The sequence below is a fragment of the Acipenser ruthenus genome, chromosome 42, assembly GCF_902713425.1.
Source record: "Acipenser ruthenus chromosome 42, fAciRut3.2 maternal haplotype, whole genome shotgun sequence".
Taxonomy (NCBI): Eukaryota; Metazoa; Chordata; class Actinopteri; order Acipenseriformes; family Acipenseridae; genus Acipenser; species Acipenser ruthenus.
Window position 1 is genome coordinate 10,303,257 of NC_081230.1, and position 20,028 is coordinate 10,323,284.

Below are 20,028 nucleotides of genomic sequence, written 5' to 3' on the forward strand. Positions count from 1 at the left end.
GGGGGGCGGGGGGGTGGGGGTACAGTGTGGATTTCTGCTATCGCCTGTATAGTGCTTCCATCTGTCTGAGGAAAAGTCCGCTTTAAACAGAAGCCGTGATCAAAAGGGACTTTCAGATATTGTAAATGCAGATCTTCTAGACAGACCTACATCCAGGGGAGGATTAACAGTTCTGTTTGGGTGCGCAGCCAAGGGATAGAAAATACATTTTTTTGGTGACCTTTTAGGACAGAATGTCGCCGCTGACCTTTTTTTTTTTTTTACCTTGACCTGGTGCTGGACAACAGAAGGTCAGAGCGGTGGCCTGATTTGGGTGTGCGATCGGGGGAAATGAATTTCGGAAATGCGATTGTGTGTGCCAAGCTGGGAGGAAAAACCTCCCTTTATCTGCTGGCCAATGGTTTCCTGGTTTCTGCTGACTGCATCAGATGGGCTGATCAGGACTGTGCCCTCTCTCTCTCTCTCCTCTCTCTCTCTCTCTCTCTCTCTCTCTCTCTCTCTCTCTCTCTCTCTCTCCTCTCTCTCTCTCTCTCTCTCTCTCTCTCTCTCTCTCTCTCTCTCTCTCTCCTCACCCGCAGTCCTGGCATTGCTGTGCTCCCACCACCTGCCTGTGTGTGGAGGAGGATGTTGTGCAGTAAACGGCTGCGTGCTTCTCTGTCACAATGGAAGCTGAACATGTGCAGCCTCAGCACTCCGCCCTGTGGTAATCTAGTCACTCAGAGAAGTCGTGCTGTGCTTGTGTCGGGGGGGCTGTCATTGTTTGTATGTGACCATTTACACCATTCCAAAGTTTCAGGATGAGATCATCTCATGAACTCAATCCAGCCAGGATGGTAAGGAGGTGCCATATCCAGAACTACATTCCATCTCCAACCTCCCTTAGAAACGATATCCACCCAGAACCGTTAATCCCCTTCCAGATCCTTCACTTCCAATCAGCACCGTCCTGGCGGTGGCCCTACACCTTATTGACACTGATATGGCAGGTGGCTTTCATTTTCTGAAGGTCACGTTTTTTTTGTTTGTTTTTTTTCTTTTCCTAAATTGGCAGCCTTTGTTGGGAGAGACTGGGAAGCAGGATAAGGCTGGTAGTACTTTAGGTTAGGAGCTGGGTGTGATGGGATAATAAACCCTTGGAATGAGAGCCGCTGTTCCGTTGCAGTTGTGCAGTGATCAGTGAAGTAGTCTTGAAGGTTTGAAATGGAGAGTGGATGTGAGGCGGGGCAGGGCGGCCATGTCTGGTTTGGTGGCGTTTGGAACTCTCTCACCCTGGAGTTAAAGCTGTGAGGAGTCAGAGTTCAAGACTGAACTAAACAAGAAATATTTACTTTCGACAGTTATCTGTCAAGTTGTTGAATGGGTTTCCACAATTCTTTTTTTCTTCATCTGAAATGTGTCCAAACTTTGACCCCTGCGATTTTGTTATTCCTGAGCGAGCCAAATTAATGAACCCGAAATAGCTGCATCTGGTCAGACAGGAAATAGGGGGAGGGGAGGGGAGGGGGAGGCAGACAAGCAGGCGGGGGTCCAGATATCCCAGTGAGGAAATGTGAGAGTCGGGTCTCTCCTCAGCCAAATCACAGTGGCTCAGAGATTAAGGTTCTCCTGTCTTGTTTCTGAATTAGATCGGCAGGAAATGAATATTTTTTTTGGTTTTAATCTCTGCAGAAATCATGGGTCCTCGAAATGGCAATTAGTGCTGTTGTTGGGCACTTTCATTTCAGCCCTCCCTCTCCTTGCACAAAGACTTCTCGTCAGAAATAGTTTTACTAAGTTTCTTTTAGCATTGCTGCTTAATGTACCCTAGCGTGCTTTATAGATCTGGATGAGATGAAGCTAGGTATGGATCTCTGAGGGACTAAGTTATCGAAAGCTGTAGCATCTTGGAACCCCCCCAGTTAAATGAAACTTGTTCATGCTGTTGGCATCTTCTTCAGTGAGCTATCGAAGGCTTCATCGTGAGAATCGGTTATACATCCACACATGGGCATTTCTCTGAGTTCTTTTATTTTTCTTTCTTTATCATAAATCGCAGGCTTCAGAAGGTCTGTGTAAGCTTGCTGATTTGATACATAAATAGATTGGTGACTGATGTCTGTGGGTTTTTGATTGCTACAGTGTGCGGTTTGTTCATTATTAGAGTAGATTAAAGGGTATTTTTGTGTGTTCCACCCTATGGCATGGCGATCCCACAATCCTCTTTTCCTTCGAGTCAGTGTACAAGAGCTTTCTTCAGAATGACAGCACTGAGTGGAGACATAATTACACCGGGGGGGGGGCATCGCTGTCAACATTTTCCATGTCTCTCTCTCTGTCTGTCTCTCTCTGTCTGTGTCTCTCTCTCTCTCTCTCTCTCTCTCTCTCCCCTCTCTCCTCTCTCTCTCTCTCTCGTGTGTAACCACACAGGTTCCAAACTTGAAATAGGTTTTTGTTTTTGAATGGGCTATACCTTTTAGGGTGTCCATCTAACATACTGGACCATGTTCACAAAGCATTTGCAACGCAAACAGGAAGTTGGTGTTTCAAAGCTTCATTTTAATAAAAGCGTTGCATCTTCTAGTTCAGTAACATTACCAGTTCATTTGTTCCTTTAACACTTTTTCATGTTTATTAGTGGTTCTGGAGCAGATGCTGTTTGTTTGATTTACATTGCTGTCGTCTCACCCCTAAACTACACAAGATGAGATCTCTTCTAGAAGAAGAGCCCCCCCCATATACACACACTTCTTATAAAGCACACAGTCATGGGTTCTGCTGGGGAAGGTTGTATATCTGTTTTCCCATTGGCCATTGTAGCTTCTGCTTCCCAAGGAAAATGCTGACACCCGAATGTAAAGCAAAACAAAACTCGATCATGTGTTTGCTCGTGCGCCGCCACAGACACTGAGTGCGGATGCAGGATGTTTGCAAAACCACCGAATAAAACGGCAGTCTGTTCAGCTGCAGCCTTTATCTTCAGTGGCTGTTTATAAAAACTGCGACTTGGAAACCCGCATGAAAAAAACAGAGAAATGTTCTGCTGTCTGCTTCACTGCATAGAATAACTTCTAGTTCTTTCTTTCTTTCTTTCTTTCTTTCTTTCTTTCTTTCTTCCTTCCACTGGAAACTGGTGTCGTCATAACAGAAGGTCACAACTTTAATAAAAGAGAGATTAATCGCGGGTAGGGATCCTTTTCCAGAGTGTGAGTAATGCTGCTGTGGTTTAATGTGTTGCCAGACGGGTAGACCGCTTAACAGTGAGACTAACAAAGTGACTGGTAATGACAGGACTGCAGCCAGAGCTGAGAGCTGCTGTCGTCTCCCCTTTTCACTGCTCGCTTCCAATGCAGAACCTCCAGGCAAATCGCTTGACCACAACCCTGCTGGTTATTTGATTGTAGTGTTGCCCATATTAAATATGCAATCAGTCCTTCAGCTGTCTACGCTGTTCCTAGTTAACTAAATCCTTTCAACAGCGTGATTCCAGTGCAGCCTGGATTCACAGCAGGGTGGGATATGAGGACCGTGAACCTTGATGCTTCCACCCCTGATGTGTTAAAACATTGCAGTGCTATAACACTGAAACGAGAGCCTGTGCTTCTGGGGAAACGCGACACGCCTCTTGTAGCTTGTCTGCATCTTTTTGAGTAGATTTTCAAAGGAGAATGGGGGGGAAGAAAGCCTGATGCCGTCCGTCTTGGTTTAATCGCATGCTGGTTGCCCACATAAACTGCCATTTTAATACCAGCATGAGTCACTGTGCTCTGCTGAAGAACAGGAAATGAAACAAATCACTGTGGTTGACGTACAAGAGCGATTACATGGGATGGAACACAGCTCGGCTGAACCAAGGCGGTGCTGGAAGGGGAGGGGGAGGGAGTTTAGACCGAGTGATCCGTTATTGAAACTTCTCTTCAAGGGGATTGTCGGGTTCACCTGCCAGTAGAAACCCCAACAGACGTGATGACATCATTTGAGCCAATTTTCCAAAGACAGTATTTTTAAATGTGGCCGTTCCCAATTAGCGTGACCCTGCATTCAAAATACACCTTACACAAAGATACAACAGACTATTCACACTGCCCTGCCACAGGCCCTGAAACTATCAAACCTGTGATCCTAGGGTAGTCGTTCTGTAACATTACTGAGTTCAGAGTTTAATATAAAGTGCCTCCCCCCCTCTCTCTCCCCCTCTCTCTCCCCCTCTCCCTGTCCTGCAGGTGGGTGCGAGAGTTCTTGAACGATGAGAACAGAGGTCTGGACGTGCTGGTGGAGTACCTGTCATTCGCTCAGTGTGCCGTCATGTAAGTACACAGGAGGAGAGAGGCTTTGTGAAGCCCAAGCTGCATCCAGATAGACATGCAATTCATAGCACTGCTTGTGCTACTGAAATAGGCTTTAAACCACAATAGGAATCATTGTGTCTTTATGTGAAGAGCGTGACATCATCTCCCTGGACAGCCGTGCGTCGGGGAGTGAGACTAGCGATTCCTGCAGGCTCTGTTACAGCAGCAGCGGTGGAAGCAGCAGTTTAATGGCATCCGGAACAGAGCTGCCAGCAGTCTGCTCCAAACAGAAAAGTAGCCCCGGTCTGAAAGCAGTGTTGGGCAAGCTTACATTGTGAGCTTTCTTTGTGCTGTCTGAGCTGAGGAAAAGCGTCTTCGAGATCCAAAGTCCGTTTTCCTCCTTTATTCACTAATATCAGGTTTGCTGACAACGCAAGCCGAGGGTTAATTGAGATTACAAACAAAAATATCCCAGTTTAAAAAAAATAAAATAAAAATCCCAAAAAACGATGTCATCTGTTTAACAATCCGTGGCAGATTTGAACACTGCGGGCTTTACATTTCTAAACACGAGCGGATCTCTGAGCTCATTTCACTGTGTTTTCTGGGTGTTCTGGTGCGTCTGTGAAGATCTGGGGTCAGGAAATCCTGGGTTTGCTCAGCGGCTGAGTCACTGTGTGAGCAGGGGGGTAAGCTGCTTGACCTTTTCCCCTCGGTCCAGCCCAGCTTTAAAACTCATGAGAACCAGGATCAAACTGAAAATGAGATGACTCATCTCAGCTGGACTGAGATCATCTCTATTTAAAAGAAGCTGTGTAAGGGGGAGTTGATGACGGTGTTGTCTCTCCTGATGTAGGGAGATGTATTAAGTCATCTCTCATGAGTTGTTTTCACTTGCGTATTTCAAGAAGGGTTTCCAGTTTTGTTTCCACATCATATTGTGTTTATGTACTGCGGAGCGCTCTAGCAGTATAGGAAAGAGAACTCCACTCTCAACACTGCAGAGCGCTCTAGTAGTATAGGAAAGAGAACTCCACTCTCAACACTGCAGAGCGCTCTAGCAGTATAGGAAAGAGAACTCCACTCTCAGCACTGCAGAGCGCTCTAGCAGTATAGGAAAGAGAACTCCACTCTCAACACTGCAGAGCGCTCTAGTAGTATAGGAAAGAGAACTCCACTCTCAACACTGCAGAGCGCTCTAGCAGTATAGGAAAGAGAACTCCACTCTCAACACTGCAGAGCGCTCTAGTAGTATAGGAAAGAGAACTCCACTCAACACTGCAGAGCGCTCTAGCAGTATAGGAAAGAGAACTCCACTCTCAGCACTGCAGAGCGCTCTAGCAGTATAGGAAAGAGAACTCCACTCTCAACACTGCAGAGCGCTCTAGTAGTATAGGAAAGAGAACTCCACTCTCAACACTGCAGAGCGCTCTAGCAGTATAGGAAAGAGAACTCCACTCTCAACACTGCAGAGCGCTCTAGTAGTATAGGAAAGAGAACTCCACTCAACACTGCAGAGCGCTCTAGCAGTATAGGAAAGAGAACTCCACTCTCAGCACTGCAGAGCGCTCTAGCAGTATAGGAAAGAGAACTCCACTCTCAACACTGCAGAGCGCTCTAGTAGTATGATTGAAGACTTCTCTGTGTTTTGTCTAAATGTATTATTTTCTTTTTCATACTACTGTATCGAGATACAACTGAAAACAGAAATCCTGGTCTGTGTGTTCAGAAATGGGACCCTGCCTTTTACTACGTGGATTTGAAATCAGTGAAGCATCTTTATCTGTGTGTGTGTGTGTGTGTGTGTGTCCCTGCCTGCCTGCCTGCCTGCCTGCCTGCCTGCCTGCCTCCGTGCTGCTGTAGCCGTGCTGCGGTTGTAACCCCGCCTGTCCTGTTGTTGTCGTCGTGTTTGTGATGCAGGTTTGATTTTGAGGCTCTGGAGAATGGGGAGGATGGCGTGCTAGACAAGTCGAAATCCTGGAGCAGGTCCATTGAGGATCTGCACCAGAACTGTGCCCAGCCTTTCAGCAACAGCCTCGCTCGCTCTGCCCGCCAGTCTGTCCTACGGTATGTAACCCAGCGAGTCGCTGCTGCTCCGATCAGGGGTGCAACAGACAGGCAGGGAGGAGCCTGGAACACAGGGGGGAGGGGCCAGCTTTCAGTTGTTCTGAAACGAACCCATGTTGCATCCCTGCTGGGCGCTCCTGCATTGACGTCTGTGTTATGCTAATGCTGGTTTGCTAATGCAAGTTGTGTTTTGCCTGTCTTCAGTTGAATGTACATGATAATATGCTTACTTCTCTTCCAGGTGTTGTGCTCCTAATTCAGGTTCTTGTGAGCTAATCAAAGGGACAGTGAAGACTAGCCTCATTATTAATGAACCTCTTTCTCTCTGCAGTCCAGTCAAAGGTGACCAAGGAGAACGTGTGCCCTTCTGTTTCTTTACAATCACAATGTTACCAGGATCTGCTCTCTCTCTCTCTGATATAAACAGAGACACCTGCAGCATGATGGACACACTTTAGTGCAAATGCTTAGCGCCTCGCATGCTGAGGCAGCACTCCTCTCCGCGCACACTTCTCTACTGAACGACGTCACTTTCCGTTTGAGGTTCCACTGCTTCGTTTTCTGCTCTTAGGTCACCCTGTATTTAAGGCATGCATGTCACCCTCCTGGCGTCTCGAGATCTTTTATAGGATCAGATTTTACTTCAATGCAAACATTTCAGAACTGCACATGCTAAAAGTTCACAAGTTCTTTCCACAGCAGGTTTGATTCAACTTTAGAAATCATTTCATCCAGACCCAGAGTCAAATAAAAGGGGTATTTTTATTTGCTTCCTCTTTCCTACTCTTTCAGTGCGAGAGAAGAAGCACTGAGGTGTAAAACCGTGTCCCTTGTCTGTTGTAGCTACAGCACGCTGTCAAACAGGAAAACCATAAAGAACTCTCGTCTGGTGAGCCAGAAGGATGACGTGCACGTCTGCATCATGTGCCTGCGAGCCGTCATGAACTACCAGGTACAGAAAACCGACACCACTCGCTGCTGCCTCTGCGCTCAATGGATCGCAAAGTCTTTACTCCAGTGCACCAAAAATAAATACATAAATAAATAAAATAATTGAATTGTGACAATACTGCAGATTGCCACAGCAGCTTGTCTACAGCAGCTGCTCACCCTGTCCTGTAGAACCCCAGCAGCTGCTCACCCTGTCCTGTAGAACTCCAGCAGCTGCTCACCCTGTCCTGCAGAACTCCAGCAGCTGCTCACCCTGTCCTGTAGAACTCCAGCAGCTGCTCACCCTGTCCTGCAGAACTCCAGCAGCTGCTCACCCTGTCCTGTAGAACTCCAGCAGCTGCTCACCCTGTCCTGCAGAACTCCAGCAGCTGCTCACCCTGTCCTGCAGAACTCCAGCAGCTGCTCACCCTGTCCTGCAGAACTCCAGCAGCTGCTCACCCTGTCCTGCAGAACTCCAGCAGCTGCTCACCCTGTCCTGTAGAACTCCAGCAGCTGCTCACCCTGTCCTGTAGAACTCCAGCAGCTGCTCACCCTGTCCTGTAGAACTCCAGCAGCTGCTCACCCTGTCCTGTAGAACTCCAGCAGCTGCTCACACTGTCCTGCAGAACTCCAGCAGCTGCTCACAGTCCCATTCTTGCTCTTTTCCTTTTCAGTACGGCTTCAACCTGGTCATGTCCCACCCTCACGCCGTCAATGAAATTGCACTGAGTTTGAATAACAAGAATTCCAGGTAAGGAGGAAACGTTTCTCGTTGTTTCTCTCCCATCTTCATTACATTGCCAGTGTTGTTGGGATTGCACAGCCTTGGCTCTCAAGGCAGGGCTGTTCTGGGTAAAGGGAAGGGTGGTGACCTACCATGGGGTTGAGATCTGGGGGGGATTAACTGAGATAGAACAGGCAGAAAACGGACAATTTGAATTGCAGGAGCTTTTCTATTGGATTATTATAATATATTTTTTATTGTTTTGCAGAACGAAAGCTTTGGTTCTGGAGCTCCTGGCCGCGGTCTGCCTAGTGAGAGGAGGCCATGAAATTATCCTGTCCGCATTCGACAACTTTAAAGAGGTAGCTTTCAGTGTCCAGGTTCTTGCTTTCCTGCTGTGGGTTACCAGCGTGTGGTTCATGTGGAATCACTGGGACCAATGCAAAATGAACAGAATTTAGATTTGTTTTATTTCACATCATGCAATCAAAGAAACTACAAAATGATATTGTAAAAGTCTACCGGAAGCCATAATAATAGTACAGCATTTCATGTTGGATTTCGAAATGTCTTTTTTTTCAATTTTTGTCAGTTTTTCATGAAGTAGATTATTATTATTTTTTAAAGGGTTCAGTTTGACACCGTTGTGTCTGTGTCTGAGGATCGGTGGTCTTTCTTGTTTTGAGCACTGAAGTCTCCAGCAGCGACGTGTTCCCTGAGTCTCTTAAAACAAACCCAGGCAGAACGACGTCAAGTGATCAGGGGAGCCTCTTTCCAAAGCATCTGTCACATGACTGTCCACATTGAAAACAACAGATGTCAGCTAACCCTGGCAGTGATAAGGATCTCCCGGTCTGCCCGTGTGTTTGATTCCTCAAAGGAATCCTCAGGCTATTGTTTAGGGGCTCCATTCAGCAATCCGGAACCTGCCAATTAAAAGAACAATCGGAATGTAAATGCTTCTCAAAGTGAGACCCAGCTGAGTTGTTGTTGTGTTTTTGTTTTCCTCTCAAGTTTTCACCTGCTTTTAAAATGCTCCCAGCTGCAACGCCTGAATCCATTTGGAGCGGAATTCATTTGAACTCTTACTATGGATTAGAATCCATTCTCCCAGATAGTCAAGGTCTCATAGATTAAATTGCACGGGTATAAAGAAAATCAAATTTTCTTCCTGATGGTAATCTTAAAAGACTTGAACTGAGCCCTAGAGGTGTGATGTTGTGTAGATCACTCTCCAGATACTGGATTGATTGTTTTTCATTTTGAACACGTTCAGGTTTGTAAGGAGAAGCATCGCTTTGAGAAGCTGATGGAATATTTCAGAAATGAAGACGGGAACATCGATTTCATGGTGAGTCGTCCAAAGTCTGATCACATGTGTTTAACCTGGAAGTCCCATTTCCTGATTTATTGATGACCTGTGCTAGACTGCGCAGGCCGAGGTTGAGACATTTTCACTGTGGAATGAGTGCTTTACCTGCATACCGATACACTGCAGATGGAAATTACTTTATAGATGGATGGATGGATGGACAGAGAGAGAGAGGACTGGACGCCCCCTGTTGGATTATTGATGACATTACTACTGTACAGATAAATAGCAAGTTAAATTCTTGGGTTGAGTGAGCTGTACCCAAGCCATATATAACCATCATTTTCACCCCACCCCAATGCTTTTTTCATGCAATATATATATATATATATATATATATATATAGCTATTGTACAGTAAGCTGATGCTGGCGTGTTTTCTCTGCAGGTGGCCTGCATGCAGTTCATTAACATCATGGTGCACTCCGTGGAGGATATGAATTTCCGAGTCCACCTGCAGTACGAGTTCACCAAACTGGAGCTGGACGACTTCCTGGAGGTGAGGCTCACTGCCTTCTGCAGGGCTAGAAATAAGACTCCAATTGCATCGCAGGCTGGTCCCTTCCAGGTTGTACTGTGAGCTTCATTAACTACCAAGTACAGGTGCCGTCAACTTATTAGAAATCACACGAGTGATGATTAGTACTTAGCGGAATATCTTTCAAAACGAAAAATATTTGTATTTTTGTCAAACCTAACTTTTACCCCCCTGCTAACCGAGCCCGGGTTCTGTGCCTGCAGAGATCGAAGCACACAGAGAGTGACAAGCTGGCCGTTCAGATCCAGGCTTACCTGGACAATGTGTTCGACGTTGGGGGGCTGCTGGAGGACGCAGAGACCAAGAACGCGGCTCTGGAGAAGGTGGAGGAGCTGGAAGAGCACCTGTCCCACGTAAGAGACACGCTGCCACGTGACTGGAGAGCCGGGCAGACCTGCTGACCCCCCCGTACTGCCTGCAGCATTCTGCCTGGGCGCCATCCAGCCGAGGGGTGTTCACAGTTCAGAGTTCATACTTTTCAATGTGCTAAACCATTGCAGTTGCTCCTAAATGCTATCCATTGCCAAATACATCAGCTGTAGTGTTATTAGATTTAAAATATCACAAATCTAGCAGTATATCAGGTTATTAGGTCAATTCCTCAATGTACAAACATGAGGGTCTTTAACACTATTTTATAGAACCCACCCCGTTTTTTTTTTTTTTGGTTTCACAGGGGATAGCCCCTTGTTGATAAAAAACCATGAAAATGAAATCTGTAATTTTGGGGGAATTTGAGTGGATAGAGTTTTTTCCCTCCCTAGTCAGTATGAAAGTGAAAGTGAATCAAAGTTTAGTGCCTGCCTCCCTGCCTGCAATGCTGTGTCATAACGCGCTCCCTCTGCATTATTAATGTATGAAGGTATTGTGTTGATTTCACCCTCTGAGCAGTGCTGAGCAATGCCCAGGCCACTCTTCTGCAGTGTGTGGGATGTTTCCAGCACGGCTGACTCGTTCTCTCATAGAGATCTCTGCTCTCTCTCTCACAGTTAACAGAGAAGCTGCTGGACCTGGAGAATGATAACATGATGAGGGTGGCTGATCTGGAGACCCAGCTTCTACACAGAGACAAAGAGCTGGAGCTGGTGAAGGTAAGGGGGCTGGGGAGGGACCAGGGAGCTGGCAGCTACACAGGGCGGGGGGGCCTGCAGCCCCCCTCTTTCTGGTTCGAACAAACGTGCCGGAATGTTTAGAAAACATTTTCATTGTTGTGACCACACCCCAGGACTGTTTGGGTCTTTTTTTATATTAATATTTAAATATATATGTAATCATATATGTTAATGTGTATAGGCTGTTGGAGGGTGGTCGGTTGGGGTAGGGTAGGGTAGGGTGGGGGTGGGGGTGGGTGGGTGGGTGGGTGGGTGGTGGGGGTGACAGTCCCTGACCCCAGTAATGGACTTTTCAAAATCTTAATTTTTTTTAATTAAAAAAAAAAAAAAAAAAAACTTTTACCAACATTTTACAAATTAATTAAAAAAGCAAAGGATAGATAGATAGATAGATAGATAGATGGATACACACACCACACCCTTACATTTATTTATATACTGTATCACACTATACCACAAATGCTGCTCTGTACTATTTTTACCTGAATGAACATGCATGTGAGAGTTGAGGGCTGGGATCAGTAAGACTCTGGACTCCACCCCCTCTGACCTGGCGCCCCCTGGTGTCCCCCCAGGAAACGTACGAGTCGACGAACTCGCAGGTGCACACGCTGCGCCGCATGATCAAGGAGAAGGAAGACGCCTACCAGCGGCAATCCAACATCGAGAAGAGACTGCAGGAGCTGGAGCAGCAGGGAACCATCCGCCTTCACAAGCAGGCCGACGGGGACATTGACATCGTGCCTCTGGGAGGAGGAGGAGGAGGAGGGGGTACAGGGGGAGGCTCGGGAGGGCCTGGAACTGTGGAGACGCCCTTCTCAGAACCTGCACCCCCACCCCCGCCCCCACCCCCACCCCTGCCTACAGCAGGTACCGTACTCTCGCTCTGTTTGTGTCATCGATTGCATCCCCCGATGGTGTTGGATAGCCGTGCCACAGAATGGCTGAGAGAGAGTTATCTGACTGCCGACACGCATGCATTTGCTGATCAGATCGACGACGAACAGGATAAAGTGCGTCTGTGAAACGCACACAGTGGATAGCTGGAATCGCCAGACGGTGGGATGGTTTGCAAGGTTTTAAATGGTTCCCCCCCCTCTCATTTCTTTGTGTTTCCAGGGGAGAGTCTTCCAGCGCCAGCCCCGCCCCCTCCTCCGCCCCCTCCCGCAGCCCCGCCCCTTCCTGGAATGTCGCCTTCTGTCATCCTGAGCGTCGGCCTATCGGGTGAGTCCGTTTTGTAATTCCACCGCTGCGTGTGTAATTGTGTCGTGTTAATCACTCTCTCCGTCGACCCTGTTCTGAATCTGGTTCTGTCTGCCGGACTGATCCGTCTCTTATCTCTGCCTGATCTTGTTGTCCCGCTGCAGCGATCCGGATAAAGAAGCCCATCAAGACCAAGTTCCGTCTGCCGGTGTTCAACTGGACAGCTCTGAAACCCAACCAGATCAACGGCACGGTCTTCAACGAGATCGATGACGAGAGGATAATGCAGGTGACAGTCATGTTTGATAGTGCAGCAGTAGAAGGTTTTATATATAGATCTCTCACTGTAGCAGCATATTTAACTCCCGTTTTGTGTGTGTGTGTGCTTCTTTTTGTTCCCCAGGAGCTGGATTTGGATAAGTTTGAGGAGCTGTTCAAGACCAAGGCTCAGGGGCCCATCGTGGACCTGGTGTGTCCCAAGAGCAAGGTGGCGCAGAAGGCCGTCAACAAGGTGACCCTGCTGGAGGCCAACCGGTCGAAGAACCTGGCCATCACGCTGCGCAAAGCCAACAAGAGCACGGAGGAGATCTGCAAAGCCATCCACACGTAAGAGCAGCCAGGCGGCGATTTCTACAGCATGAACACGGGAGCTGCACGAGCCCGTCACCCCATCATTCGGACCGGGCTCTCCACAGAAATCAGGTGCCGACAGTCTGGGGAGGCTCACTGGGGTCCATCGGGCTCATTTACCATACCGAGGGAAACGCGAGCTGCTTGGGTTTGAATGGATTCTCTAAGAAAAGCAGCAGTCGTCACAAATCCGGGTTTATTCACTTTGAATGGTAAATCAGCCCAATCCACGGCAATGACACTCACCTGGCTGTCAGCACTTGGATTTTGTGGAGCGCAAAATGTGAATAATCGTTTCACGCATCTCCTAATAAACACACTGACTTGTTAAGATTTCATTTGGTTTATTTGCCCTTCCCTGCTTATCAGCATATGCCACAAAACCGAAAAGAAACCCCACCCTCATTTGTGCTTTCTGTTTCGGGTTCTTGTATTGAAAAGCGTACTGGAAGAAACGATCATGCTTGTATCTTTTGATTTATATATATATATATATATAAAAACATGTTAAAAAAACAAACACATACAATGTTCACCTATGTGTAATGCAGAGTATATCCACTGGGGGGAGTGGTAACCCTTGACTTCTCGTTGGCGTGGTGGTTGGCAGGTTCGATCTGAAGGTGCTGCCCATCGACTTCGTGGAGTGCCTGACGCGCTTCCTGCCCACGGAGGCGGAGGGGAAGCTGCTGCGGCAGTACGAGCGCGAGCGCAGGCCCCTGGAGGACCTGGCCGACGAGGATCGCTTCATGCTGCACTTCAGCAAGATCGAGAGGCTCACGCAGAGGATGAGCATCATCACCTTCATCGGCAACTTCAACGACAACGTGCAGCTGCTCACGCCGGTACTGCGCCGCCAGCACGCTCTCCTTCTGATATATATGTGTGTTCCAGACTCCAACTGCAGAGCAGCTTCATCCATTCCACATTTTAATACGAGCTTGGTCAGCCGCAGTCTGTATAGGTAACGAGATCGAGTGTGTTTGATTAAACTCCATAGTAAAACCAGGAATGGATTGAGCAGCTATGCAACAGGAGTCTTCTTTCCATCCCAGCTTACATTTATTTATACACTGTGACCCACTTTATCACAAATGATATATCTCACTGTTTACCCCAAACAAAGCCATGCATGTTATTCATTTTATAAAGCTGGCAGGTTGTAATAAGGGGAGGGGGTGGGGGTGGGGTCTTATGCTTACAGGAGTTCAAGTAAGGCTTGAGTTGAAAAGAACTTCTGTTTTCCTTGAAACATTCTAACCTGTTTTTCTTTCTTTCGTTTAGCAACTGAATGCCATAATCGCAGCATCAGCTTCCGTTAAGTCCTCGCAGAAATTAAAGAAAATGTTAGAGGTAAGAATGCTCAGTCAGTCACTACTTGATTTATATTGCGCCTTTCATACAGAAAGTGTATCGGAGCGCTGCACAGGACAACACCGGAGCAAACCAAATGCAAGACGTTTGAGGAGAAATGATGATGATGATGATGATGGTGATGATGGTGATGATGATGATGATGATGGTGATGATGATGATGGTGATGATGACGATTGTGAGAATAACAGCAGCAGTACTGACTGTCGTAGTAATAATGGCTTTGATTTTAAGAACGCAGGTGTATTATTTTTAACAAGCTTCTTGCACTCTCCATTACAGATTATCCTGGCCTTGGGAAACTACATGAACAGCAGCAAGAGAGGAGCGGTCTACGGGTTTAAATTACAGAGCTTGGACCTGGTGTGTGTATTATTATTATTATTATTATTATTATTATTCTTATTATTTTAATTATTATTATTATTATTATTATTGCTGGATTGAAGCGAGTGCAGTACTTGCTCCTTCGTCTAGCCCTGTGCAATTGTGTTACTTTACAGCTGGGATTGAAATTTGCATAGCAGTTTGATCCATTCCTGGTTTTACTAGGAGTTTAACTGCAACCTTGTTGTGTGGTTCCCTTCTATTCTGCCCCACCAATGATACCTGGATGATTGATCAGTTCTGTATCGGAGTTTTCCCCGACAGACACAAATCCTTTTTTTTTCTTTTCGTTCTGTTTTGAAGCATTTCAAACAGACTCTCATTGTGAGCTATGTAAACATCACCCACCACTGACTCAGAGTTCAGTATTAAATTGCAGTTTCCTGTGTCTCAAGGGAGGGGGGATGTAGAGGGGGGGTGGTAAACCAAGCCAGATGCAGTCTGTGTTGAAGGCTGTTTTTCCTGCTTCACAAAGGCAGGTTGCTTGTTGTTTTCGTTACTGCTGGCTCTCTCCAGATGCCCCGACTCTGACCCCAGAGTGCTGTGGGTGTGCCCCTATCTGGGCAGGACCTGACACGGCTACTCTGACCTCTCCCAGCTCTCCGTGCCAGCTCTGTGTTAGGCTTGGTGTCAGAGCTGGTTCTAGTCATTCTGTGTTCGTTTCCAGCGTAGGCTGTCACCATCCAGCGTCCTGCTGCCAGGGGGTCTCACCGTCTTCCTTTATTAGCAGTCGCTTTCCTCTCGCTTTATTTGCTGTTCGGTTATTGAACAGCTGACCTCCGTAGGAAACAGTGGGAGAGGAGGGTCCAGTGATGGTGTAATAAACGGTATACAATGGCATGTGTTAATCTGGAACCTCCTTGCTCCTGTGCATCAGGCTGCGTTCCCCTCCTTCCACCCGCTGTGTTCCTCTAGGCTAAGTGTTGGTTTCTCTCCAGCTCCTGGACACCAAGTCTACAGACAGGAAGCTCACCCTATTGCACTACATAGCCCTCGTTGTGAAGGAGAAGTACCCCGAGATCTCAGCCTTCTGGAACGAGTTGCACTTCATCGACAAAGCGGCGGCAGGTAGAACAATGCAATACATATAGAACCTGATATTGATGCGATCCAGCCATCGGGAATGTCTTTATAATATACAGCACTAGACCCTGATATTGATGCGATCCAGCCCTCTGAAATGTCTTTATAATATATAGCACTAGACCCTGATATTGATGCGATCCAGCCATCGGGAATGTCTTTATAATATACAGCACTAGACCCTGATATTGATGCGATCCAGCCATCGGGAATGTCTTTATAATATACAGCACTAGACCCTGATATTGATGCAATCCAGTCATCGGGAATGTCTTTATAATATATAGCACTAGACCCTGATATTGATGCGATCCAGCCCTCTGAAATGTCTTTCTAATATATAGCACTAGACCCTGATATTGATGCGATCCAGCCCTCTGAAATGTCTTTCTAATATATAGCACTAGACCCTGATATTGATGCGATCCAGCCATCGGGAATGTCTTTATAATATATAGCACTAGACCCTGATATTGATGCGATCCAGCCATTGGGAATGTCTTTATAATATATAGCACTAGACCCTGATATTGATGCGATCCAGCCCTCTGAAATGTCTTTCTAATATATAGCACTAGACCCTGATATTGATGCGATCCAGCCCTCTGAAATGTCTTTCTAATATACAGCACTAGACCCTGATATTGATGCGATCCAGCCATCGGGAATGTCTTTATAATATATAGCACTAGACCCTGATATTGATGCGATCCAGTCATCGGGAATGTCTTTATAATATATAGCATTAGACCCTGATATTGATGCGATCCAGCCCTCTGAAATGCCTTTATAATATATAGCAAACCCTGATATTGATGCGATCCAGCCCTCTGAAATGTCTTTATAATATATAGCAAACCCTGATATTGATGTGATACAGTCCTCCTGAAATTTCTTTGAATCGGATGTTTAGGTATAGCTCTGCTAGAAAAAAAAAAAATTCTGGAAAAACCAGACCAAATCTACAATAATGAGCACCCTACACACAACGTGTTCACGTAGTGTTAATCAATCAATCAATCAATCAATCAATCAATCAATCAATCGATCTCTCTCTCTCCCCCTCCCCTCCCCAGTATCCCTGGAGAACGTGCTGCTGGATGTGAAGGAGCTGGGCAGGGGGATGGATCTGATCCGACGGGAGTGCAGCCTCCACGATCACGGGGTCCTCAAGAACTTCGTCAGCGCCAACGAGGGCAGACTGGAGAAACTGCAGAAGGACGCCAAGACTGCCGAGGTACCAGTCCACACACTCCCTGTCCCCTGCATCTTGAGATCAAACTAGATACGCACCCAGGCTTGAGGCTGTCCAGCACAAGATCAGCTAGCCTACGTTTGCCAAACTTCGCACGGGCAGAATATTTATCTAGTACAGCAAACGCCCTGCAGTCATTTGACAGGAAAAGCAACCAACCCCTTTTCCATGTGGGATGACTTCTGGAACGTTGACGGTAGAGTGTTCTAAGCCATTGTTTTAAACGCTGCTTAGTAATCACTAGACCAAACACCTGACCCCCCCCTCTTCTCCCCCCCCCCCCCCCAGGAGGCCTTCAATACCGTGGTTCGTTACTATGGGGAGAATCAGAAGACGACCCCCCCCTCGGTATTCTTCCCTGTGTTTGTCCGCTTTGTGAAGGCCTACAAGGTAAGCTCTATCTTTGTATACAACTTGCAGGGAACAAGCAAAGCACACACGGGGGTTTGCGTTCTATTGAAAGAGGGCCTCACCAGCCGAGCGCTAGGAGGAGAGCCGGCAGTGGAAGGAAGGGAGGAGCTGCTGCTGCCAGGCAGGAAAGAGGGCTCCGACAGAGGGGAGTAAATCTGTCTGCATCGGGAGCGCTTCTCGCTGTCGGATAGTCTCGTTACAAACAGATAGTCAGCGGATCAGTTTACATTAAAACAGCTCCTTTTGCATCTTCATCAGCTTCAGTATGAGGTTTAAAAGGTGTTTCGAAGACCTCTCTGGTGTTTCCCATTCTCAAAGCTGGAGAGGAGCTGCCAGGCTCACGAGTAGCCCTGGCTTCCTGAGATTGTTTGTTTGCTGCTGATTTATTAAACTGTGTTTGCTTCGCAGCCGTCTGGCACCGCTGTAGCTGGGATGGGGAGAATAATTCAATAACAGGACAGCTGTTCAAGATCCAATTAGAGTTTGTTTTCTTTTACTTGTTAATGTGAAGCCAGGCCATCTAAAGAATGCATTTACAGTATTTAGTTTTTACAAATTCAAATAAATGTATTATCCGGAATATTCTTTAAAAAAAAAAAAACACACCTTTTTTTAGATGGCTTTAAATACTATAAAAATTTGATTGCACACCTGTGTAGTCTCTTGTGATATATTTAAGTAAATTAAGTTTATATATCAGTGCTTGCGATATCTTTTCCAGGCAGCAGATCAGGGTGATGCCTTCAGTTTTAGCGACCGGAATGCATTTGTGTGTTTTGTCATGTCGGTGTCAAAAAAAAAAAAAGTTCATCAAGTGACTCTGAACTGCTCTTCGTACTGTGACTGTTTCACTATAGTGCGTTAATGAACTGAATGAACTGAGCCACTCGGAGCCTCTTAACAGCATGCTGAGTTCAGACAGGAGCAGTGTTATTCCAGCGCTGTCGGGAGATGCGTCACGTTGATTTCTTTTCTTGTAATTCAAAGGAAGCGGAACAGGAAAACGAGCAGAGGAAGAAGCAGGAGGAAGCCATGAGGGAGAAGATGCTGGCACAGGAGGCAAAGCAGCAGGATCCCAAGGTAAGAGTCCTGCCAAGAATGAGCTGTGCTCTAGTGTGTCTCAGTGGGAGTGCGCTGTGCTCTAGTGTGTCTCGGTGCGAGTGCGCTGTGCTCTAGTGTGACTCGGTGTGAGTGCGCTGTGCTCTAGTGTGTCTCGGTGTGAGTGCGCTGTGCTCTAGTGTGACTCGGTGTGAGTGCGCTGTGCTCAAGTGTGACTCTGTGTGAGTGCGCTGTGCTCTAGTGTGACTCGGTGTGAGTGCGCTGCACTGTTTCAGTATAGCTTGTTTGCCTCCATCAGTCTCAGGTCCAGAAGAACAGCAAGAGGCAGCACCAGCAGCACGACCTGATCACTGAGCTGAGGAGGCGACAGGCCAAGGAGCACAGGCCGGTGTACGAGGGGAAGGACGGCACCATCGAGGATATTATAACAGGTAGGGCAACGCGCTCACCATTCAGGCGCTGTCTTTTTCCAGTGTCTGTTCCTGGTGTGATGTTCTCTCTCTCTGTCTCTCTCCTCCGATCCACTCCCTGCAGTGCTGAAGAGTGTCCCGTTCACGGCCCGAACAGCCAAGCGGGGCTCACGGTTCTTCTGCGATACGGTCCTCTGTGAGGAGTCCAACTGTTAGTGCCCTCTCCGCCCAGCAGCACCCTGCCAAGGTCGAGCCTTCCCCCTCCCCCAGTACCTCCACCTCTCCATCCCTTCCAACTGCATGCATGTCTTACATAGAGCTGTGCATGCCAGCAGAGTCTCCAGCCTTCACTGCATCCAGCCACCCATCCATCCATCCACTACTAACCCAGACCTTCCCTTCTCATTACTACAGGATCTGTCTGCAACGGTATCCTCCGAGTGCTGCTGGATCGTTACTGCAGACACAGACACAGCCAAACCCCTTTTCAAAGAGTCTCTTAAGGTGCACCGCGGTTCAAAGCAGTGTTGCTAGGTTACGGTTGTGGTTGAAACTGCAATACCACCTTAAATCCGGCACCATTTTAAGACAATGATTTGACCTAAATTGCAGTTCCCCCGAAAGCAAACAGAACTTGTGTTGTTGCTTCAGTTTCTTTAGCATTTAAAAAAAATCTAAAATGAACAGGGATTCACCAGCACACAGATCTAGATTTGAGTCATTTCAACTTTTATTATCAGTTCTACTATTAGTAGTCCGGTCTTTCTGAAGGTGTTTGGCTGTGTCAATTTTAAAAAGAAAACACACGACTGTTTCTTTCATTCATGAATGAACTGTGCCTTTTATTTCTTTCAGTCTTTTTTTAACCCCTCGCTCACCCTTCACTCGTTGTCTTTCTCCTTGCAGCTGAAAGAAAGAGGCACCTCATTAAGTTATCAAATTCTAAACAGCGGGTAAGACTGACCAAGTGTCGCCACTAAGCAGCAGCAGACAGCAGACAGCTTGCCAGCTTCACGCTATAGCAAACCTCATTCCAATACAGCAAGAGAGGCTTTCTATTGCAAAACAAGTTGCAGAACTAATGGATTTCTTTATTTGTAGTTTTAGGATGTCTGACACTGCTGTTCCATTCCACAGCACCTTTTAATTCTAGATTCAAACTCTTGGGGTTATAAAACTCTAGATACAAATAACTGCTGTTACTAATCA

At 46.9% G+C, this 20,028-nt stretch overlaps 1 protein-coding gene across 5 annotated transcripts in view; it reads left to right on the plus strand.

Annotated features, from left to right (window-relative positions):
* LOC117971064 (formin-like protein 3) overlaps window positions 1-20,028 on the plus strand; it is a 38,594-nt gene that overhangs the window by 15,805 nt on the left and 2,761 nt on the right. Inside the window, exons 5-27 of one of the 5 annotated variants that reach the window (XR_009311439.1) lie at window positions 4,200-4,283; window positions 6,186-6,332; window positions 7,176-7,284; window positions 7,937-8,013; window positions 8,255-8,348; window positions 9,263-9,337; window positions 9,746-9,856; window positions 10,099-10,248; window positions 10,885-10,986; window positions 11,583-11,877; window positions 12,127-12,231; window positions 12,375-12,499; window positions 12,614-12,816; window positions 13,451-13,685; window positions 14,125-14,193; window positions 14,497-14,577; window positions 15,540-15,669; window positions 16,761-16,921; window positions 17,228-17,329; window positions 18,338-18,430; window positions 18,708-18,840; window positions 18,944-19,066; window positions 19,726-19,772. Coding sequence is in view for 4 of the 5 variants with exons in the window: in XM_059011594.1 (XP_058867577.1) it covers window positions 4,200-4,283; window positions 6,186-6,332; window positions 7,176-7,284; window positions 7,937-8,013; window positions 8,255-8,348; window positions 9,263-9,337; window positions 9,746-9,856; window positions 10,099-10,248; window positions 10,885-10,986; window positions 11,583-11,877; window positions 12,127-12,231; window positions 12,375-12,499; window positions 12,614-12,816; window positions 13,451-13,685; window positions 14,125-14,193; window positions 14,497-14,577; window positions 15,540-15,669; window positions 16,761-16,921; window positions 17,228-17,329; window positions 18,338-18,430; window positions 18,708-18,840; window positions 18,944-19,035 (2,773 nt within the window). In the remaining variant the exon portion in view is untranslated. The remainder of the gene's footprint in view (window positions 1-4,199; window positions 4,284-6,185; window positions 6,333-7,175; window positions 7,285-7,936; window positions 8,014-8,254; window positions 8,349-9,262; window positions 9,338-9,745; window positions 9,857-10,098; window positions 10,249-10,884; window positions 10,987-11,582; window positions 11,878-12,126; window positions 12,232-12,374; window positions 12,500-12,613; window positions 12,817-13,450; window positions 13,686-14,124; window positions 14,194-14,496; window positions 14,578-15,539; window positions 15,670-16,760; window positions 16,922-17,227; window positions 17,330-18,337; window positions 18,431-18,707; window positions 18,841-18,943; window positions 19,067-19,725; window positions 19,773-20,028) is intronic. The other 4 variants (XM_059011595.1, XM_059011594.1, XM_059011597.1 and 1 more) reach the window with 4 other exon arrangements.